General features: G+C 39.5%; 1 protein-coding gene across 8 annotated transcripts in view; it reads left to right on the top strand.

Annotated features, from left to right (window-relative positions):
* Flo1 (flotillin-1) overlaps positions 1–18,421 on the top strand; it is a 64,127-nt gene that overhangs the window by 15,515 nt on the left and 30,191 nt on the right. For 5 of the 8 annotated variants that reach the window (XM_076200460.1, XM_076200459.1, XM_076200465.1 and 2 more), the window contains one exon: positions 1,205–1,231. The exons of 2 other annotated variants lie outside the window; for them this stretch is intronic. In XM_076200460.1, the coding sequence (XP_076056575.1) occupies positions 1,205–1,231 (27 nt within the window). Of the gene's footprint in view, positions 1–1,204; positions 1,232–17,274; positions 17,290–18,421 lie in introns of all 8 variants that reach the window. One more of the 8 variants, XM_076200461.1, reaches the window with a different exon arrangement.

The raw sequence follows: 18,421 nt of genomic DNA, 5'->3' as shown, positions 1-18,421 counted from the left end.
AATCTTTCTTCTCAAGCAAGTTTAGGCTCTTCCATTTTGCTGCCTTCAGATTACACCTATCTATTCCATACAGCACAATGTGCACAATCACTCCCTCATATAGCCTTCATGCTAATATCTTATAACACTTCATTCACAACTCTTACTCTGTTACATGCCATGTACAGCCCAAATATGGTTCTCTTCCCACTCCAGCCTCTCTTTAAACCCTCTTCCAACCAACTAGTCACCATTCTTGACTGTAGCCCAGATTTACTATAAGCCTTTTCCTTTCACATAACCTCCTAAATTATACCATTAACTGTTTCAGTGTCTTTGACTTAACTACAATAGCAGTATCATACACAATCAACAATTGACTTGTCTCCAATTCTCCACACTTACCAACTCCAAACCCCCTGCCTAGCACTCACACATATACTTCAGGAATTGGTGCAAAGCAGAAATGAGGTAGCTTATAAAAGATGTAGAGTAAAGAGTGTGGATGCAAAATAAATGGAAGGTGGGAGAGGCCAATAGGAGAGTGGATGTGAGATGAGGTTGGTGTGTGATGGAGAATTTTGAAAAGAATAAAAGAATTAAAAAAAATTAAAGGAAGTGTAAAGTGAGTAGATGCATTTCAGGTAGAAAAGAGAGAGTAAAGGGGCAGATAGACAATGTTAACCTCTTGAATACAATGATGCCATGTATGCATCATGAGCCACAAATGAGGTATACAAGGATATCAGCATTGGCTTCCTGATTATATTTATTTTGTAGTTGTAGCAGAGTGACCCCTGTATTCTGTGAACAGGCTCATGTTTTCTGTGATACTATAGTTATTCAGGGTGAAAGAGAACAAGTGTAACAGCAGTAATTTTATATTATGTAAAGTGCGTATTGTGATGCTTTTTTTTTTTTTTTTTTTTTTTTGATGGTTGAGGACTTTCTTAAAACTGTTTCCCTATCATTTTCATGTGTTCCATCGGGAGGATTTTCGTATCTCGGAGCAGGAGTTCTGTTGAGTTATTTTTGGTTTATCCTGTTGTTATTCTCAATTCATTACTTTATATAGTTTTATGTTTTATTTTGTCTGTTTTCTTTATTATTGCAAACCATAGTCAAGTAAGAGACTTAAGACAATGAGTAGAGTTCCCTTCTGCTGCCCAAATCCATGCTTGTAATTTATTTTGGTGTATTTATATTTTTGTTGATTCACACTCAGGGCCCTGGCGTACAGGCAGGAGGTTGTGTAAGTATCAAAAGTGAGGCCTAAAATTTTGAAGTTCTTTTGTAATGGGAAGGTTTTTGGTATTTGATTTTACTGTTGGGCATTTCTTTGATTCATCATCTTCAGGAGTGAGAAATGTTACTGGTGATGCCTCAGGTGAGGCTTCCATTCTGTTATCGTTAACCACTTCGGTACGGGACTTAAATCTCACGGGCAGCAGCCAATGCCAGCCGTATGACGTGTCGTAATAATACTCGCATCATAAAATATAGTCACCGCTTATATCGATCGTTCTCTCTTTCACCCACGAATTTTGAAAACCACAGAGAATGGGATTCAGGGCGCATTTGGGAGAATGTAAAAACACAGGGGCGACTACAATAAATATAATCAAGACGCCGATATGGCAGCGTCACGAATCCACTTGCTCCTCATGACGCCTACGTGTGCGGCACTGTATGGAAGGGGTTAAGCTATTGTTCTAGTTTGTCTAAGTAACCATGGGTATTCTTGCCACTTTTGTTGTTGCTGTGTTGTGTTGTTATTGTCAGGTTATCTACATGGGTGAGTGCTTTGATGGATCACTTGTGAAGAAGTTGAATAACATAGGTGAAAATATTGCTCCTTGTGGGATTTTTATTTACAATCTTTTGATCTCTGAAAATTGGTTATTTTGGTTACTCGGGACTATCTGCCTGCTTAAAAGCTTGTTGACCATTTCTTGTATTTGTAGTGGATGTGTCTCTGGTCTTTTTATGATAATAGGTTATGCAAACTTTATCAAATGCCTTGTTTATATTTATTGTTATGAGTGGTGGTAGGGAGAAGTCTGTTGAGGGTAGTCAAAAGTATACATGAGTAGTAGAGCTTGTGTGATGGTTTTCAATAGAGAAATTGAATGGCATGAGATGAAAGTGGGACTGCACTAGGGTTTAATTTCACCATGGTTATTCATGTACCTAGATGGGGTAATAAAGTAAACTCAAGAGAGGTAGGTAGGGGTTTGGAGCTGATGAATCAGAGTAAAGTTGGAAGTGAGCCAGTTGTTTGTGGATAACATTGCACTTGTGATTGAGTGTGAGTATAGACTGAAGCAGTTGGTGGATAAATTAATGGTGTGTGAAATGAGAAAGTATAATATGTGCTGAAGGTGATGAGAATTGGAAGAAGTTTTAGGTATTTGGGATCGCAAGAAATGGCAAATGAAGATGTGGAGGTGAAGGAGACAAGCAGAAAGGAATGGAAAGTGTTACGAGAAATAGTTGACTGAAGATAAATGCAAAGAGAAGGTTGTATTGAAGGAGTGATTGTGCCCACAGCAATGTATGGAGCAAAGGCTTGGAATTTGAAGGAGACAGAAAGGAAAATTGTAAACTTGTTTAACCCCTTCCATACGGTGCCGCACACGTAGGCGTCATGGACTTAGATCTCGGTGGCAGCAGCCAATGCCAGCCGTACGACGTGTCGTAATAATACTCGCATCATAAAATATAGTCACCGCTTATATCGATCGTTCTCTCTTCACCCGTGAATTTTGATAACCATAGAAAATGCGATTACAAAAGAATTAGAAAGAATGTCATTATGGAGGGGCGACTACAATAAATATAATCAAGACGCCGATATGGCAGCCTCGCGAATACACTCGCTCCCCATGACGCCAACGTGTGCGGCACCGTATGGAAGGGGTTAAAATGAAGCGAGGAGTATGGCAGGTTCATGTGAGAGTGGGTATTGAAAGAGAGTTGTGGGATTGAGTACACCAGAGAACAGAGATGGTGTGGGCTTATAGAAAGAAAGCAGAAATAGATGGAGTGAAATTGAAAGGAAGACCGAGAATGATGTGGATGGACTGGGTGAATGGGGCATTGGATGCAAAACAAATCTCTTTGAAAAGGTGATTGCAAAAGGTTGGAGTGAATGGAGAGCATTTGTAAATGGATGACTGAAGAAATTATGTGACCTAAATTTATCTTCTTTTCCTTTCTTTTTTGTCTTCTTTATTATTTATCTGTTTGTTTTATTTATCATTATCAAAGCAAAGATGAGAGGGAAACAAAGGGGTGGTGGAAGGGAGTGGAGTGGGTGAGAGAAGGTACATCTCTTTGACTTGGCTACCTCCCATGTAAGGGGGAAAAAATCTCTTGGTATATAAATAGGATGGTTTGTGGAAGAATAAATAGGATGGTTTGTGGAAGAAGGAGGATGTGAGGGAATAGTAAGTGGTGGATGAGGAAGCAAAGAAGGTTGTAGAAGAGAACAGAAAAAGTGCATTCACTGACTGGTTCCAAACTAGGACAAGAGAAACATGTGAGAGGTCCAAAGAAAGAAGAAGTAAAACATAAGATAAAAGAAAGCAGATGTAAAATTGGGAGGAGCATGACAGGAAATTTTGAAAGTAATAAAAAGATGTTTTGGAAGGAAATTAAGAGAGGAAGGGAAGGCTAATCAAGTAGAGAAGAAAAGGTAAAAAATGTAGATGGAGAGATGATAACAGAAAAGGTAATGGTAACAGGAAGATGGGCAGAGTGTCTTAGGGAGTTGCTAAATATGGAGAAGGATAGGGAGGGAACAGTGGTTGCAACAGGAGATGCTAAGAAAATGACAGTGATGGATGAGGAAAATAAAGGAGAATTAAAAAAAAATGAGGTTAAAGCAGCTATTAAAATGATGAGGGCAGGTAGGGCACTTGGTTAAATGGGTGTCATGCATAGTGTCTGAAAAAAGGAGGTAGAGTGATAGTGGACTGGTGAGGTTTAATGTTTGCTTATAAGAGAGTAGAGTGCTGGAGGGCAGGAGCACCTGTGTAGTTTCACTTTATAAGGGAAAAGGAAACAAGTGTGAGTAGTAGTTTCATAGAGATTAATTTGTTGAGTGTAGTAGGGAAGGCTTATGGGAGTGTTTTAATTGAGAGGATTAGCCATTAGGAGAGTAGTAGTAGTGAGTGTAGTAGTTTCAGAGGGATCAATTTGTTGAGTGTAGTTGTGAAGGCTTATGGGAGTATTTTAATTGAGAGGATTAGGAGAGGGACACAGTAATTGGTGAGGAACAAATTGGGTTTAGGAAAAGTAGGGGTTGTGGGGATAAATTTTTTGTGGTAAGACAGATATGTGAGAAAACTAGCAAAGGCTAAGGATGTTTTTTGAGCCTGTTAGAATTAGAAATGGAGAGAGTGATTTGAGGTAAAGGTAGGACTTTGCCAGGGAAGTGTTATGGCTGTTCAATATGTACATGGATAGGGTGGTGTTGGAGTTAAATGCAAGGTAAGGGGCTGAGGACTGGAGATGGATAAAGAAAATGGAGAAAAGGAGGAGATAAGCCAGTTGTTGTTTGTTGATGACACTGCACTTGTGGCAGGATCAGAGGGATTAAGGAAGTTAGTGATGGAGTTTGGGAAGGTGGGCAAGAGAAAGTTGAGAGTAAATGTGAGTAAAAGTAAGGTGATGATGTGTACCAGGGGAGAGGATGGCAGCAATTTGGAAGTGATTATTAAAGGAGAGAAGCTGGAGGAAATGGATAGCTTTAGATACTTAGGGTCACATGTGGCAGGAAAGGGATGAGTGTAGGTGGTGGTAGGTTGCTGTGTCTTGCTGCATTGCTTCTGACCCAAGGTGATAAGTGAGATGCAGGGATGACCCATCATCCAGGAGAAGCCAAGATGAGAGGGAGGGAAGAGTGGTGAACGGGGTGAAATGGGTGGGAGTAGAATTATACCTTTTGACTTTGGCTACCTCCTTTGTAAGGTGGAAAAAGCCCTAGGCATATATATGTAAATATATACTTTCTTTAACATCCAACCTAATTATGGACCAAAAGGTCTCCTATCAGCATGCTCCTCCTTTGTAATCCATTTTCAATAAACGAGGGTCATCATATAATGAAGCAATGAGGGTGAACTAGCTCTGGCTACCATGATGGATCTTGCAAGCCCCATTTCACTGCATTGACTTTGACCTCAGCCATGTGGCAGGGGACAGGGGTGACTGTCTACAAGGTGCTGAGATAGGACGGGCAACTACTGGGTTTTGGATTGGTGTGGGATAGGTGTATGCTTAGATTTAGCCTTCTCCTTTATAAAGGGGAAAGGGCCTTTGGGTAAGTATGCATGTGGTTTAAACTAAATTTTTATTGGTCATGCCCCCTTTGCACATATTTACCTAACATTAATGGTTCTTCACTCTTTTCCTACACATTAAAATCATTGTCTATAACCATATGTACAGTTTCCTTAATTGTTTGTAATTCATATTTTTTCTCTTTCTGGTCTGATTGTAATGTGTTCTTCAATCCACCCTTAAACCATGATATATATGTATATATACAGTAGTACCCCACCATGCATCAATAATTTATTTCAAAAGTCATTAATGTAGTTATTTAACAAAAAATGGATATAATCTCGTAAAACACTCAAAAACTATCATAAATTAATTATGAAAGATACAGCTGTAACTAGATTTCAGATGACAATAGAAAAGAATTAAGTCATATATTTAAAGAATAATGAATACATACATATACCAAAAGGTTAATATTTTTAAAAATAAAATTATGTAAATATTGTGTACACATTTTTATGTTAAAGTGTGTGCTATGTAATGACAGACATTAGTTTACATTTATTGTTATAAATAGTGTGGGTTTAGGAAAGGCAGGGGTCGCATGGATGAGATATGTGAGAAAGTTTTAGCAAAAGGTAAGGGTGGTTTTTGGGCTTTTATGGATTTGGAAAAGGCTTATGACAGGGTAAACAGAAAGACACTGTGGGAGGTTTTCCAGATATATGGGATTGTGGGAAAGGTGAAGAGGGCATTCAAGAGTTTTGATGAGAGTAGTAGAGCCTGTGTTAGAATTGGAAATCAAAAGAGCGAGTGGTTTTAGGTAAAGGTGATATTGTGACAGTGATGTGTCATGTTACCATGGCTGTTCAATGTGTACATGGTTGGGGTGGTGCTGGAGGTAAAGGTGAGGGTAATGGACAGGTGACTGGAAATGGTTAAAGAAAATAGAGAAAAGTTGGAGATGAATCAGTTGTTGTTTGCTGATGACCTGCACTTGTAGCAGGGTCAGGGGAGAGATTAAGGGAGTTAGTGACAGAGTTTGGGGAGATATGTGGTAGGAGAAAGTTGAAGGTAAAAGATGATTAGATGTGCAAGGCAAGATGATGGCAACAAATTAGAAGTAAGTCATAAAATAGAGAGGCTGGAGGAAGTGGATAGCTTTAGGTATTTGGGGAGATATGTGGTAGGAGAAAGTTGAAGGTAAAAGATGATTAGATGTGCAAGGCGAGATGATGGCAGCAGATTAGAAGTAAGTCATAAAATAGAGAGGCTGGAGGAAGTGGATAGCTTTAGGTATTTGTGGTCACATGTGGCATGAAAGGGAGGAATGGAGATGGAAGTAAATTGTAGAATGAAAGGAAATTGATACCTCGAGGGATAAAAAAGTACATACATACATACCAAGGCTTTTTCCCCCTTACAAGGGAGGTAGCCAAAAAGGAAAAGGCATAAAATCATTCCCACCCATTCCATCCCTGAATACACTCAACACCCCTCCGCCCTCCCTCTCATCTTAGCACCTCCTGGATGACGGGTCATCCCTGCACCTTGTCCACTGCCCTGGGTCAAGCAGTGTCGCAAGACACAGCACATCTTCAGCAAGTCCGCTTCATTAAATCGGCGACCCCCCCCCCCTCTCCGTCCCCCCATGCATAAAAGCAGAAGACGGGGAGAAATCCCTTCGGGCTGCGTCAAATTTTGCTCACACATACTACCTCACCCCCCATCCCCCCGCCCATTCCACCTCATGCATCACAACATCATCCATATACAACCATTCTCCATTCATCCCTGTCTTCTGTCCTCTCCCGTCCTTCCTCAACAGACATTCCCCTCTTCCCCAAAGCCTCCTTCACCCCATCCATCCACTTCATCCTAGGACGTCCCCTCATGTTCACTCCCTCCACATCTGCCTTCCATACCTCTTTTACTAGTCTTTCTTCACTCATTCTTTCCATGTGTCCAAACCATCCTAATACTCTTTCATCAACCCTATCTCCCAACTCCCTTTCCACCCCTGTTCTTCTCCTCACCTCCTCATTTCTCACTCTATCCAGCCTAGTAACCCCCATCCTACTTCTCAGACACCTCATCTCAAACACATTCAAACTCCTTCTCTCTTCCTCTCTTATGTTCCATGTTTCTGCCCCATACAGTGCTGTTGGCACAATCACTCCTTCATACAGAGAAATAGGTATTTGGGAATGGATGCAAAGAGGAGGCTATATGAAGGGGTGATTGTGCCAGTGGCACTGTATGGAGCAGAGACCAGGAATATGAAGGAGGCAAAGAGGAAATGTTTAAATATATTTGAAATTGAATGTCCGAGAAGTATGGTAGGAGTTATAAGATTGTATAGGGTGAGAAGGAAAGTTGGGGTGGAAAAGGAGATGGCAAATAGGGCTGATAGAGTATTGGATGTTTTGAACACATGGAAAAAATAAGTGAAAAAAGATTAGTAAAAGAGGTGTGGAAGGCAGAGGTGGATGGAGTGAACTTGAGGGATGACTAAGGATAAGGTGGATGGGATGAAAGGGGAGTTGAGTAAGAGCAGGATGTCTGTTGAGCAAGGAAGAGAGAAGGCAGGAGATGGGGGTGAGTGGAGAATAGCTGTGTGTAGATGATACTGTGATGGAAGGGAGGGGGCAGATTATCTACAAAGGATATTGTGATGCAGCATGAAAGGATTTCTCCTGGTCTTTTTTTTTTTTCTTCTTCCCTGCATGAGGGGACGGAGAGGGGGGATTGCCAATTGAGTGAAGTAGCGTTGCTGTGGATGTGCTGTGTCTTGCTACATTGCTTTGACCTAAGGCAGTGGGCAGGATACAGTGATTACCCGTCATCCATGAGGAGTTAAAATGAGAGAGAGGAAAGGGTGGTGGGTGGGAGCGAAATGAGTGGAAGTGGGTACTTGTGCTTTGGCTTGGATACCTACCCTATAAAGGGGGGAAAGACTTTGGTACATAGATAAATATTTTGTGTGTGTGTTGACAACCTGCAGCTCTTTTAGACCACTTGTGTGGTTCTAGAAGTTCTTACAAAATAGTTATTCCATTCAAACAAAGACATCATTAATTGCAGATTTGTAAAACATTCCCAGCAAAATTGTATAGTCAATTTCGTTTTGGGAGTACGAGTAAATTGGATAATATAACTGTACTTGGAATTTTTTAAATTACTCTCTCTCTCTCTCTCTCTCTCTCTCTCTCTCTCTCTCTCTCTCTCTCTGTCTGTCTGTCTGTCTGTCTCTCTCCCCCTCTCCTTGTCTGGTTCTCTCTCTCTCACTCTGTTTACTCCCTCTCTATCCCCCTCCATCTCCCTTTCCCTCCTCTCTCTCCCTTTCCCTCCTCTCTCTCCCTTTCCCTCCTCTCTCTCCCTTTCCCTCCTCTCTCTCCCTTTCCCTCCTCTCTCTCCCTTTCCCTCCTCTCTCTCCCTTTCCCTCCTCTCTCTCTCTCTCTCTCTCTCTCTCTCTCTCTCTCTCTCTCTCTCTCTCTCTCTCTCTCTCTCTCTCTCTCTCTCTCTCTCTCTCTCTCTCTCTCTCTCTCTCTCTCTCTCTCTCTCCCTCTCTCCTCTCTCCCTCTCCCCTCTCTCTCTCTCTCTCTCTCTCTCTCTCTCTCTCTCTCTCTCTCTCTCTCTCTCTCTCTCTCTCTCTCTCTCTCTCTCTCTCTCTCTCTCTCTCTCTCTCTCTCTCTCTCTCTCTCTCTCTCTCTCTCTCTCTCTCTCTCTCTCTCTCTCTCTCTCTCTCTTTCTTTCTTTCTTTTCATACCACAACATTTTCATTGAACTTGTTAAAAAGTGGCTCCTCTAGCTGAAAGGTTGCTGACCACAGGTACAGGGGAAGTAATTTTTTTTTGTTAATAAAGCTTGTATAAGGGTAGGGTGTGGAGATAATGATTTGAGGTGAAGGTGAGACTACATGAGGGTTGTGTAATGTCACCATGGTTGTTCAACATGCACATGGATGGGGTGGTGGTTTGGGAGGTGAATGGGCAGGAGTTTGAAGCTGGTTATTGAAAGTGGAAGTGGAAAGTGAACAAGTTGTTTGTGGATGACGATGCACTTGTGAGAGAAGAAAGCTGAACGTAAATATGAGCAAAAGTCACATGATGAGATCGACAAAGGGAGAGGAGGGTACAGGGAGTTAGAAGTTGGTTTAAAAGGAGATAGGCTGAAGGAAATGGAGTTTTAAGTGTTTAGGGCCATGTAAAGCAGGGAATAGAGGAGTCAGGGTGGAGGTAAATTATAAAGTGAAGAAAAGAAGCAAGTAGATAACTGTGGGAGAATGAAAAGTTTTCATGAGGAATAGTATGTGAGGATGAATGCAAATAGAAGACTGTGAAAGGGTGATTTTACCCACATTACTGTAGGGATCAGACTTAGAATTTAAAGTGGAAAGGAAGCATTAAAATGTGTTTGAGGTGATGTTCAAGAAGTTTGGTAGGGCTTACATGGATGGATATAGTGAGAAATAAGGTAAAGCAGCTAACAAGGGTGGAGAGAGAAATGACAAAGAATATTAGGATGGTTTGGAGTTATAGAAAGAATGAGTAAAGAAATACTATAGAGAATGTGAATGGAGTAAACTTAAAGGAGACAGAGTGAGGTAGATGGATGGAGTGAAAGAGGCATTGGATGCAAGAGGAATGTCTGTCAAGCATGAAAGGGAGAAGGCAAGAGATGCTTATAGAGAGTAATTGTAAATAAATAGGAGATTTTGATGTGGGCTTAAGGAATGTCTTGTCTGCTTTGTAAATTCTTAACCTCTTCAATACGAGTCAGATATTCGCGCGCACATCAGGTTGCCTGATGTATTGTGATGCATCACAATACACACATTACAAAATATAAAGTTACTGCTATTATATTTGTGCTCTTTCACCCTCAATATAATGTCACAGAAAACATGATCAATCTTGTTCACAGAATATGGGGTCACTCAGCTACAAATATAGAATATAATTAGGAAACCATCACCAGTATCCTTGTATACCCTACTTGTGGCTCACGATGCATACATGGCATCATCGTATTCAAGATGTTAAGTGAATGAGGGGGTTGGGTCAGCTTCAGCTGCAAGGTCCTGCTATGGAAGTGCTGTGTCTTGCAGCTTTGCTTCTGACCTGGGCAGTTGGGGAGGGGACAAGGGTGATTTTTTATTCACGAGGAACTGAGATAAAAGAGAGAACAGATGATTTTGGTAGGTGTAAGGTTTGTGAAGGGTGGATATGTGCTTTGACTTTGTCAAAAACACACACACCCTGTAAAAAGGAAAGGGCCTTTTGGTATATGTATGTGCATGTATTTATAAATATATTCAGAAAAAAATGTAGGTGAGTTAGTTGAATGATGTCAGGTTGGATGTAATGATGGTTGCTGAACTGAAACTACCATAGGAAAAAGGATTAATATCAGATTTGACATAGGCTGAGATGGCATATGGCAGGGTATTACTGTTTATTCTAACTACTATGTCTCTAACCAGCATGTTTATTAACCAGTACTTCCTCTAATTTATTCTTTACTTTTTCATGGTTTTCTTTCATTGCGGTAACCTTGTCCTTGCCATGCATTTTTTTGTTCTCAATAAATTCTTATATGTCCATTTAAAACACATATGTTTTTACATTTGTCTAGTTTGTTAATCCATTTTATTCTTAGTTTTCTCATAAGATTATCATACATGCTAAAGCACTTTTTTTTTTTTCCTTATAAGGGAGGTGGCAGGGACAAAGCATACACCTATCCTATACCCATTAAAACCCATTCATCACCCCTCCAATCTTAACAACACTTTATAGATGAAGAGTCATCCCAGTCCCTCACCACATTGTCTGGGTCAAAGACAATGTAGCAATATGCAATGTCTCCAAAACAGGGTCCATCAGATAGATCTGATTTGCTCTTATCACTTCATCATTTGGCAACCTCCTTGAAAAAATTTACCAAGACAAGAACATACCTTTGGGCTGTCATTCCTTCATTCATGCACAGTGTCTCCAATTATTCATGTCTTGTATACTGTCTTCCTTGCTTGATAGTCATTCTGTTTAAGTCCAGTGCTCCTTTAATCCCTTCCATCTACCTCATTTTTTATCATCTCAAGTTCACTCCATCCACTTCTGATTTCAGACTTTTTGCAAGTCTCTCCCTATGCTTTCTTTCCACATGCTCAAACCACCTCAGCACTTTAATTAACTCTATCCAAAATCTTTCTGCCTCAGTTCACTGCCTCACCCCCATATTTGCAGTGGCGGGAAGGAACCTTAATGGAGAGATGTTAGCGATGTATATCAAAAGGAAAGTAATGATATCAAACGCAATGTTGAGAAAGTATAAACCATGGGCCAGGGTGATAGATGGGAGGTTAGTTGAGAGGGCCATAAGGTAATATGTAGTGGTGTCCAAAAGGAAGATTGGAAGAGCTCCAGATGTAGAAGTATTCAGGGGAGAGGGTAGTGGATTGTCATACCATTATCCAATAGTAGGGATATTGAGAGTGGATGTTTAAAGGTGGGGGAAGGAAGAGGAGTGCTGAAGGCGAGCTGATGAAAAGAGGAAAAATACAGGTGAAACTGAGATAGTTATGGGATGTAATGAAGGATGAAAGAAAAAAAGAGCAAAGGAATAATGTTTTAAGGTTACGTGAGCACCAAAAGACCTAGAAATTTGGATTTTTTTTCCAGTAGAAGGGTTTGGTCATTAAATTTTACCGGTGAATGTTTCTGTGATTCATGTTTGTCGAGAGTGAGTTTATTGATGCTTTATTTAGGAGAGGCCTCTATTATTTGTAAGCCCTTGTTCTAGTCACTAAGTAGCCTTGAATGTTGTTATCAGCTACTTTGTAGTTGCTATGATGGGTTATTGTCAGGCCATCTGTGTAGGTGGATGCTTTGTGAAGAGGTTGAATAATGCTGTTGAAAGTGTTACCCTCACTGGGGACTCCATTGTAGTCTTTCTATTCTAGAAATTTGGGGAGAAGGAGAGGGAAGTGAAGTGAAAAGAGTGAGGGAGTAATTAGGTAGAGAGGAAAAGGTAAAGGGTGCAGATGGACAGATGCAAATGGAAGTGAAAGCGGTAAGGGGAAGATGGAAAGAATATTTTAAGTATTTGTTGTTTGTGATGGACGTTAAAGATGGTTTGGTTGTGGCAGTGAGAGATGCTAGGAAAATGACTGATGGAAGTAGCAAATGAAAGAGCTGTAGTTGAGATACAAAGGTCTGTGAAAATAAATGATGAAATCTGGTGAGGCACCTGGGATAAGAGGGGTGTCACATGGAGTGTGACAAAGAGAGTAGTTCTAGTGGATTGACTTGTGAGATTGTCTAATGTGTGTGAGAGGACTGGATGAAGGCATGTATAGTGCCACTATACAAAGAAAAGGGAACAATTATTAATGTAATAGCTTTAGAGGTATTAATCTGTTAGTTGATGAGGGAAAGGCTTATGGGAGGGTGTTAATTGAGCATATTAGGAAGGGAATAGAGGAAGTAATTTAGGAAGAGCATCATGCACTTGAGAAAAGTAGAGGGTGTGCAGATGAAATTTCTGTAGTAAGCCAGTAATGCAAGAAGTTTTTGGCAAAGGGTATGTGTGTCTTTTGGGTTTTTATGGATTTGGAGAAGGCAAATGACCAAGTTGATAGGAATGCATTATGGGAAGTGTTATGGTAAAGCATGGAAAGAGTCTGGTTTGAAATGAAAGTGGTGATGTACCAAGGTTGTAATGTGACCATGGTTGATCAGCATGTACATGGATGGGGTGATACAGAAGGTAAACATGAAAATGATGGTTTGGGGTTTGGAGCTGGTGAGACAGGAGGGAAGTGAAAAATGAGCCCGTTGTTTGCAGACCAGTTCTTGTGGCTGGATCAAATGAGAGACTGAAGCAGACTTTGGGAAGGTACAATATGTGAGAGGAGAAAGCTGGGAGTAAATTTGTGGAAAAGCCAGGTGATGAGGTGTATAAGGGGAAAGGATGGCAATGTGTAGATAAGCTTAAAAGGAGAAACCTGGAGGAAGTGCAAAGCTTTATTTAGGATCACATGTAAGAGGAAATGCAAGAGTTGTGGGGTTATGGATATTTTTAGAGTAAGAGAAATAAATGAACATCAGAGGTGAATGAAAAATATAGTTGAACCTCAGATATCGAACTTTTAACAAATAAATTGGTTAACAAACAAGTATTGTGACATTTCTTGTCTCTGTTAACGAATGATTCTTCGAGGCATGAACATACATATACACCAGTACATACAATCCCACCAGCTCAATAGTGCTTTTGTACATTTGCTGTAATTATTTTGGTTAGTGAACATTTCATTTTAAGAATGGAGTTACTGAACAGATTAAGATCATTATCTGAGGTTCCACTAATAAGAAATGGGTATCTGGGGATAAATGCAAAGATTGTGCCCATGACTAGAGCAGACTTGGAATTTAAAGGAGGCTGAAAGGAAGAGTCCAAATTTGAGATTAAGTGTTTATGATGTATGGTGGGAGTGACAAGGATGGATAGAGTAAGAAATAAGGTGGTAAGGAGATAGGGTTGATCAAAGAATACTGGGATGGTTTGGACTCTGGAAAGAATGAGAGAAGAAAGAATGGCCCCCCAAAAAAACTATAAATGCAGAGGTGGATAGAGTAAGCTCTAAGAATAGGTTGGATGAATGAGGGGTAAAGGGGGCCTTTGTTGTGCAAGGGGTCTGTTGAACAGGGAAATGAAAGCGCAAAAGATAGGTGAGAATAGTGAATGGTCATGAAGGGATAAGTATAAGCAGCCTCAGGGGATTTCTTTTTGTCATTTCTGTACTTACTCAATTGAACAGATTTAGAAAGCAACAGACAAAATTCAGTGACTTGCAATAAATTTCTGGCTGTTCAATGTATACATGAATGGGGTGGTGTGAGAGGTAAATGCAAGGGTAACAGGCCAGGGATTGGAGATGGATAAAGGAAATGGAGAAAAGTGGGAGAAAAGCCAGTTGTTGTTTGCTGACAACACTGGACTTGTAGCAGGATCAGAGGAAGGGTTAAGGAAGTTAGTGATGGAGTTTGAGAAGGTGTGTGAAAGAAGGAAGTTGGAGATAGATGTTGGTAAAAGTAAGGTGATGAGATGTACAAGGGGAGAGGATGGCAACAAATTGGAAGTGATTATTAAGGGAGAGAGACTGGAGTGGATAGCTTTAGATACTTGTGAGCAAATGTGGCAGGAAAGGGAGGAATGGAGGTGGAGGTAGAATGTAGATTGAGAGAAGCAAGTAAATGCCTTGGATTAAAAAGTGTAATGAGAAATAGACATTTGGGAATTGATGCTTAGGGGTGATTGTGCTGACAGCACTGTATGGGGCAGAAACATGGAGGAGAGTGGAAGAAAGAGTTTAAGTGTGTTTGAGATGAAATGTCTGAGAAGTATGGTAGGTGTTACTAGGCTAGGTAGAGTGAGAAACAGGGAGGTGAGGAGAGCAGGGGTGGAAAGGGAGTTGGGAGATAGGGTTGATGAAGTATTGGGATGGATTGGACACATGGAAAGAATAAGTGAGGAAAGATTAGTCAAAGAAATGTGGAAGCAGAGGTGGATGGAGTGAACATGAGGGGCCGACCAAGGATGAGCTGGATGGATGGGATAAAAGAGGCTCTGGGAAAGAGGGTGATGTCTGTTAAGTAAAGAAGGGAGAAGACAAAAGATAGGGTGAGTGGAGAATGGTTGTGTATGGATTATGCTGTGATGCATAGAAGGGAGTAGGTGGAGGATGGGGTGGGGGTTAGGGAGTATGTGTGAATGGTATTTTGACACAGGCCAAAGGGATTTCCCCCTGTCTTCTTTTCTGCATGAGGGGATGGAGAGGTGGGGTTACTGATTGAATGAAGTGGCCTTGTTGTAGATATGTTGTGTCTTGCTGCATTGCTTCTGATCCAGAGTAGTGGGCAAGATGCATGGATGACCCGTCATCCAGGAGGAGCCAATAAAAGAGGGAGGGAATGGTGGTGAATGGGAGGGGAGTATGTGAGGATGAAATGGGTGGGAGTGGATTTATGCATTAGACTTTGGTTACCTCCCTTATAAGAGGGAAGAAGCCCTTGGAATATGTATGAGTGTGTGTACATATATATGTATATGTATATATATATATACATGTAATATATATATATATATATATATATATATATATATACACATATATAATCATATATATGTATATATACACACACACATATATATATATATATACACATTATATATAATACACATATATATATATATATATATACATATAGATATATACATATATATTCATATATATATAAATATATATATATACATATATATAAATATATATATATACATATAGATATACATACACACACACATATATATATACATATGCCAAAGGCTTTTTCCCCTTACAAGGGAGGTAGCCAAAAGACAAAGGTAGAGTGGTGTAGGGAAAAATCCAGTATGCCACAGAAGTATTTATTCCCTTACATTTCAACAGTTCTTCACAGAGTATAATACAAGCAAGTTATCAGACAGCATATATATACTCATTTGGGTCATCTTGCAGGATGTGTTGAACCTTTCTGAATCTTTGTAATGACCCATCCTGCTTTGTTTCATGCTAAGTTAATAAATCCTTCTCTGTGACTGTTTATTTCCTTAGTGTTTATTTATGCTGCATATGCATGAATATATGAACAAATTGGATGAAACAGTATGTGCAAAAACCATACAAGAATTTAAGAACAAACTAGATGCTGAAAGATACAAAGATGGGTCACTACGAGCATAGCTCCCTTCCCGTATAATACAACTAGGTAAATACATAAATGACATGCGATAACATAGAACATTGAAGTCACTAGTGATACATGCACAAAATTATGGCCACGTGCTCAACTAGAACAATTTAGAAATATTACACATTGTATAAAAAAGATTACATGAAAGACCATAGAAGCAGCATACATAAACACAAAGGAAGTGTCCAATCACAGGGAAGGGTTTATTAACTTAGCATGAAACACAGCAGGATTGGTCATTACAAGCACTTAGAAAGGTTCAAGATATCCTGCAAGAGGACCCAGATGAGTATGTATATGCTGTCTGATAGCTTGTTCAGAAGAAGACTGTTGAAACATAAAGAGTTAAAGTAATTAGCAGACATCCTGGATTATATATCTTCTTCTTCTTCTTCTTCCTCAGTACAGTGAAATGACACCATGTTCATCACTAGCTTAAATTTGTATATTTGTCTCATCCAGTTGTGTTTTTTAATTAATTTATTACCCATAACCAAGATTCCCAGATCTCTTTCCGCCTTTGTTTCATTACCCATCATCCATGATTACTTCTTGAAAGAGGTTTTATGTATGGGTGAATGAGGATACAAACATGATTGGATTGATGTATTCTTAGATAATATAAATACAGTTATTGTCATTAAAATGAGTTGTCTGGGGATTTGCTGTTAAGGATCTCGGAAGAGGTTCTCTGTAGTGACACAAATTTAGTATATTGATCTAAATTAAATGTATAGAGCTTTTTGTGTTCTTAATGTGAAATTATATGACTCCCAATTAATTCCGTGTGAATTATATAATTAGATTTTACAATTTAAATAGATAACACTTTATGTAGCTAAATTTTCTTGAGTGTTGCAGGGTATATGTTAAGGAAGCCAACATTGTATGTTGAGAAGTTTTATCATTCCAAGCAATAATTAATAACTTAATTGTGTGAAGTTTGCCATAGATACCTGCATTCCTTCTTAAAACTCCTGTGTGCACAAATAAAGGTCATGACATAAATTCACCCCAGTACAAAGTAACCCTCAACCCTCGTTTCCCCATCACAAGCTCTTACACATGTACTGCTCGAGTTTGTTGGGAGCAGAAAGAATTCTATGATATAGAAGTCGGGTGGAGCCAAAGGGGTATACATTCTGTGTGTTATTGGATTTTTAATGGTCCTCTCTTTTGCACCCCCCACTACTTCCCTAATGGTCAGACATACTATGCCAAGGTTAGTGATAGTCAGAAACCTATGTGACTGCTAAGTGGAATGTAGTATGCACACATACCTGCTCCTGCATAAATTGTGTCACCAACTTTGACCACTTCATTTTTATTTGGCATTTCGGAACATGTTAGCTTATTATCTGTATGGTTGTGTTGATTTGCTGCTGTACACGAAATTGCCCTAGTTCCCTTTAGTCAGTGAGGACTGGCAAGAGTGAAACACGTTACATACACATGCTACTTAAAACAGTTATAAATATTAGAATAAGAAACTAGGGTGTATTGGTACAGTGCCTGTTGTGTTTTAACCAAGTGCTGTAATGAAAATAGTGACATCATTACCAGTCTTGTCTCGACTGTGAGTTGAAATTCATCTCTGTGTTTTGTTAAACTGTTCAAAGTTTCATGACTGGTGGTAGAAGGGCAAGTTAGTGAGATGGGAAGATCAAATATTAAGTTTCCATTGAATAGAAATCAAAATGCAGTCAGAAATGAAACTGCTGAAAAAAACACTCAAATCTTAAAGTTCTTGGGAGTGTTGTTTACACCAACTCCTCTTATACATGAGGGATGTTCTGCTTGGTGTGAATTAGCTGTACTTAATTCTTACTTTCTTACAGTACAGCATAGAAGTTACCACAAGTTATGGTGGTATGCAAAGTAAAAAACACACAATTCATTTAATCTAATTAATTTTATACATAGAATAAGAACTTGCTAGAATAGGTATGTCACCTTTGTGTGAAATTGTTTTTTGGGAGGTACATAAAGTAAGGGAATGGTGAATACACTAACTGGGTATTTATTCAAATTACTACAATACCAGTTACATAAAAGGCATTCAAATACATGTTGCCCATAAATGCAGAACTTTTCATAAGATGTAGGAGGGTTATTAAGCTTATATGAGTTTAGTAATGAAAATATTGAATAAAAAAAAATGGGGCAGTTATTTTATTTTATGCTCTTATACAAAAGGTATATGCACTTGCATGAAATACTTGTATAATCACCAACACGTACAGTGTAACTGTGCAAGTATATGACTGCACTTGGCACAAGCACATACCATACATGGGTACACACACATGTACTCATAATTGTGAAATTGTTCTTGTAATAGGTACTAGTACACC

This window comes from Oratosquilla oratoria, chromosome 17 (assembly GCF_046742065.1).
Source record: "Oratosquilla oratoria isolate Oo_2021 chromosome 17, ASM4674206v1, whole genome shotgun sequence".
Lineage (NCBI taxonomy): Eukaryota > Metazoa > Arthropoda > Malacostraca > Stomatopoda > Squillidae > Oratosquilla > Oratosquilla oratoria.
The sequence above is the reverse complement of the archived record's forward strand: the minus strand, read 5'-3'. Positions and strand labels throughout refer to the sequence as shown.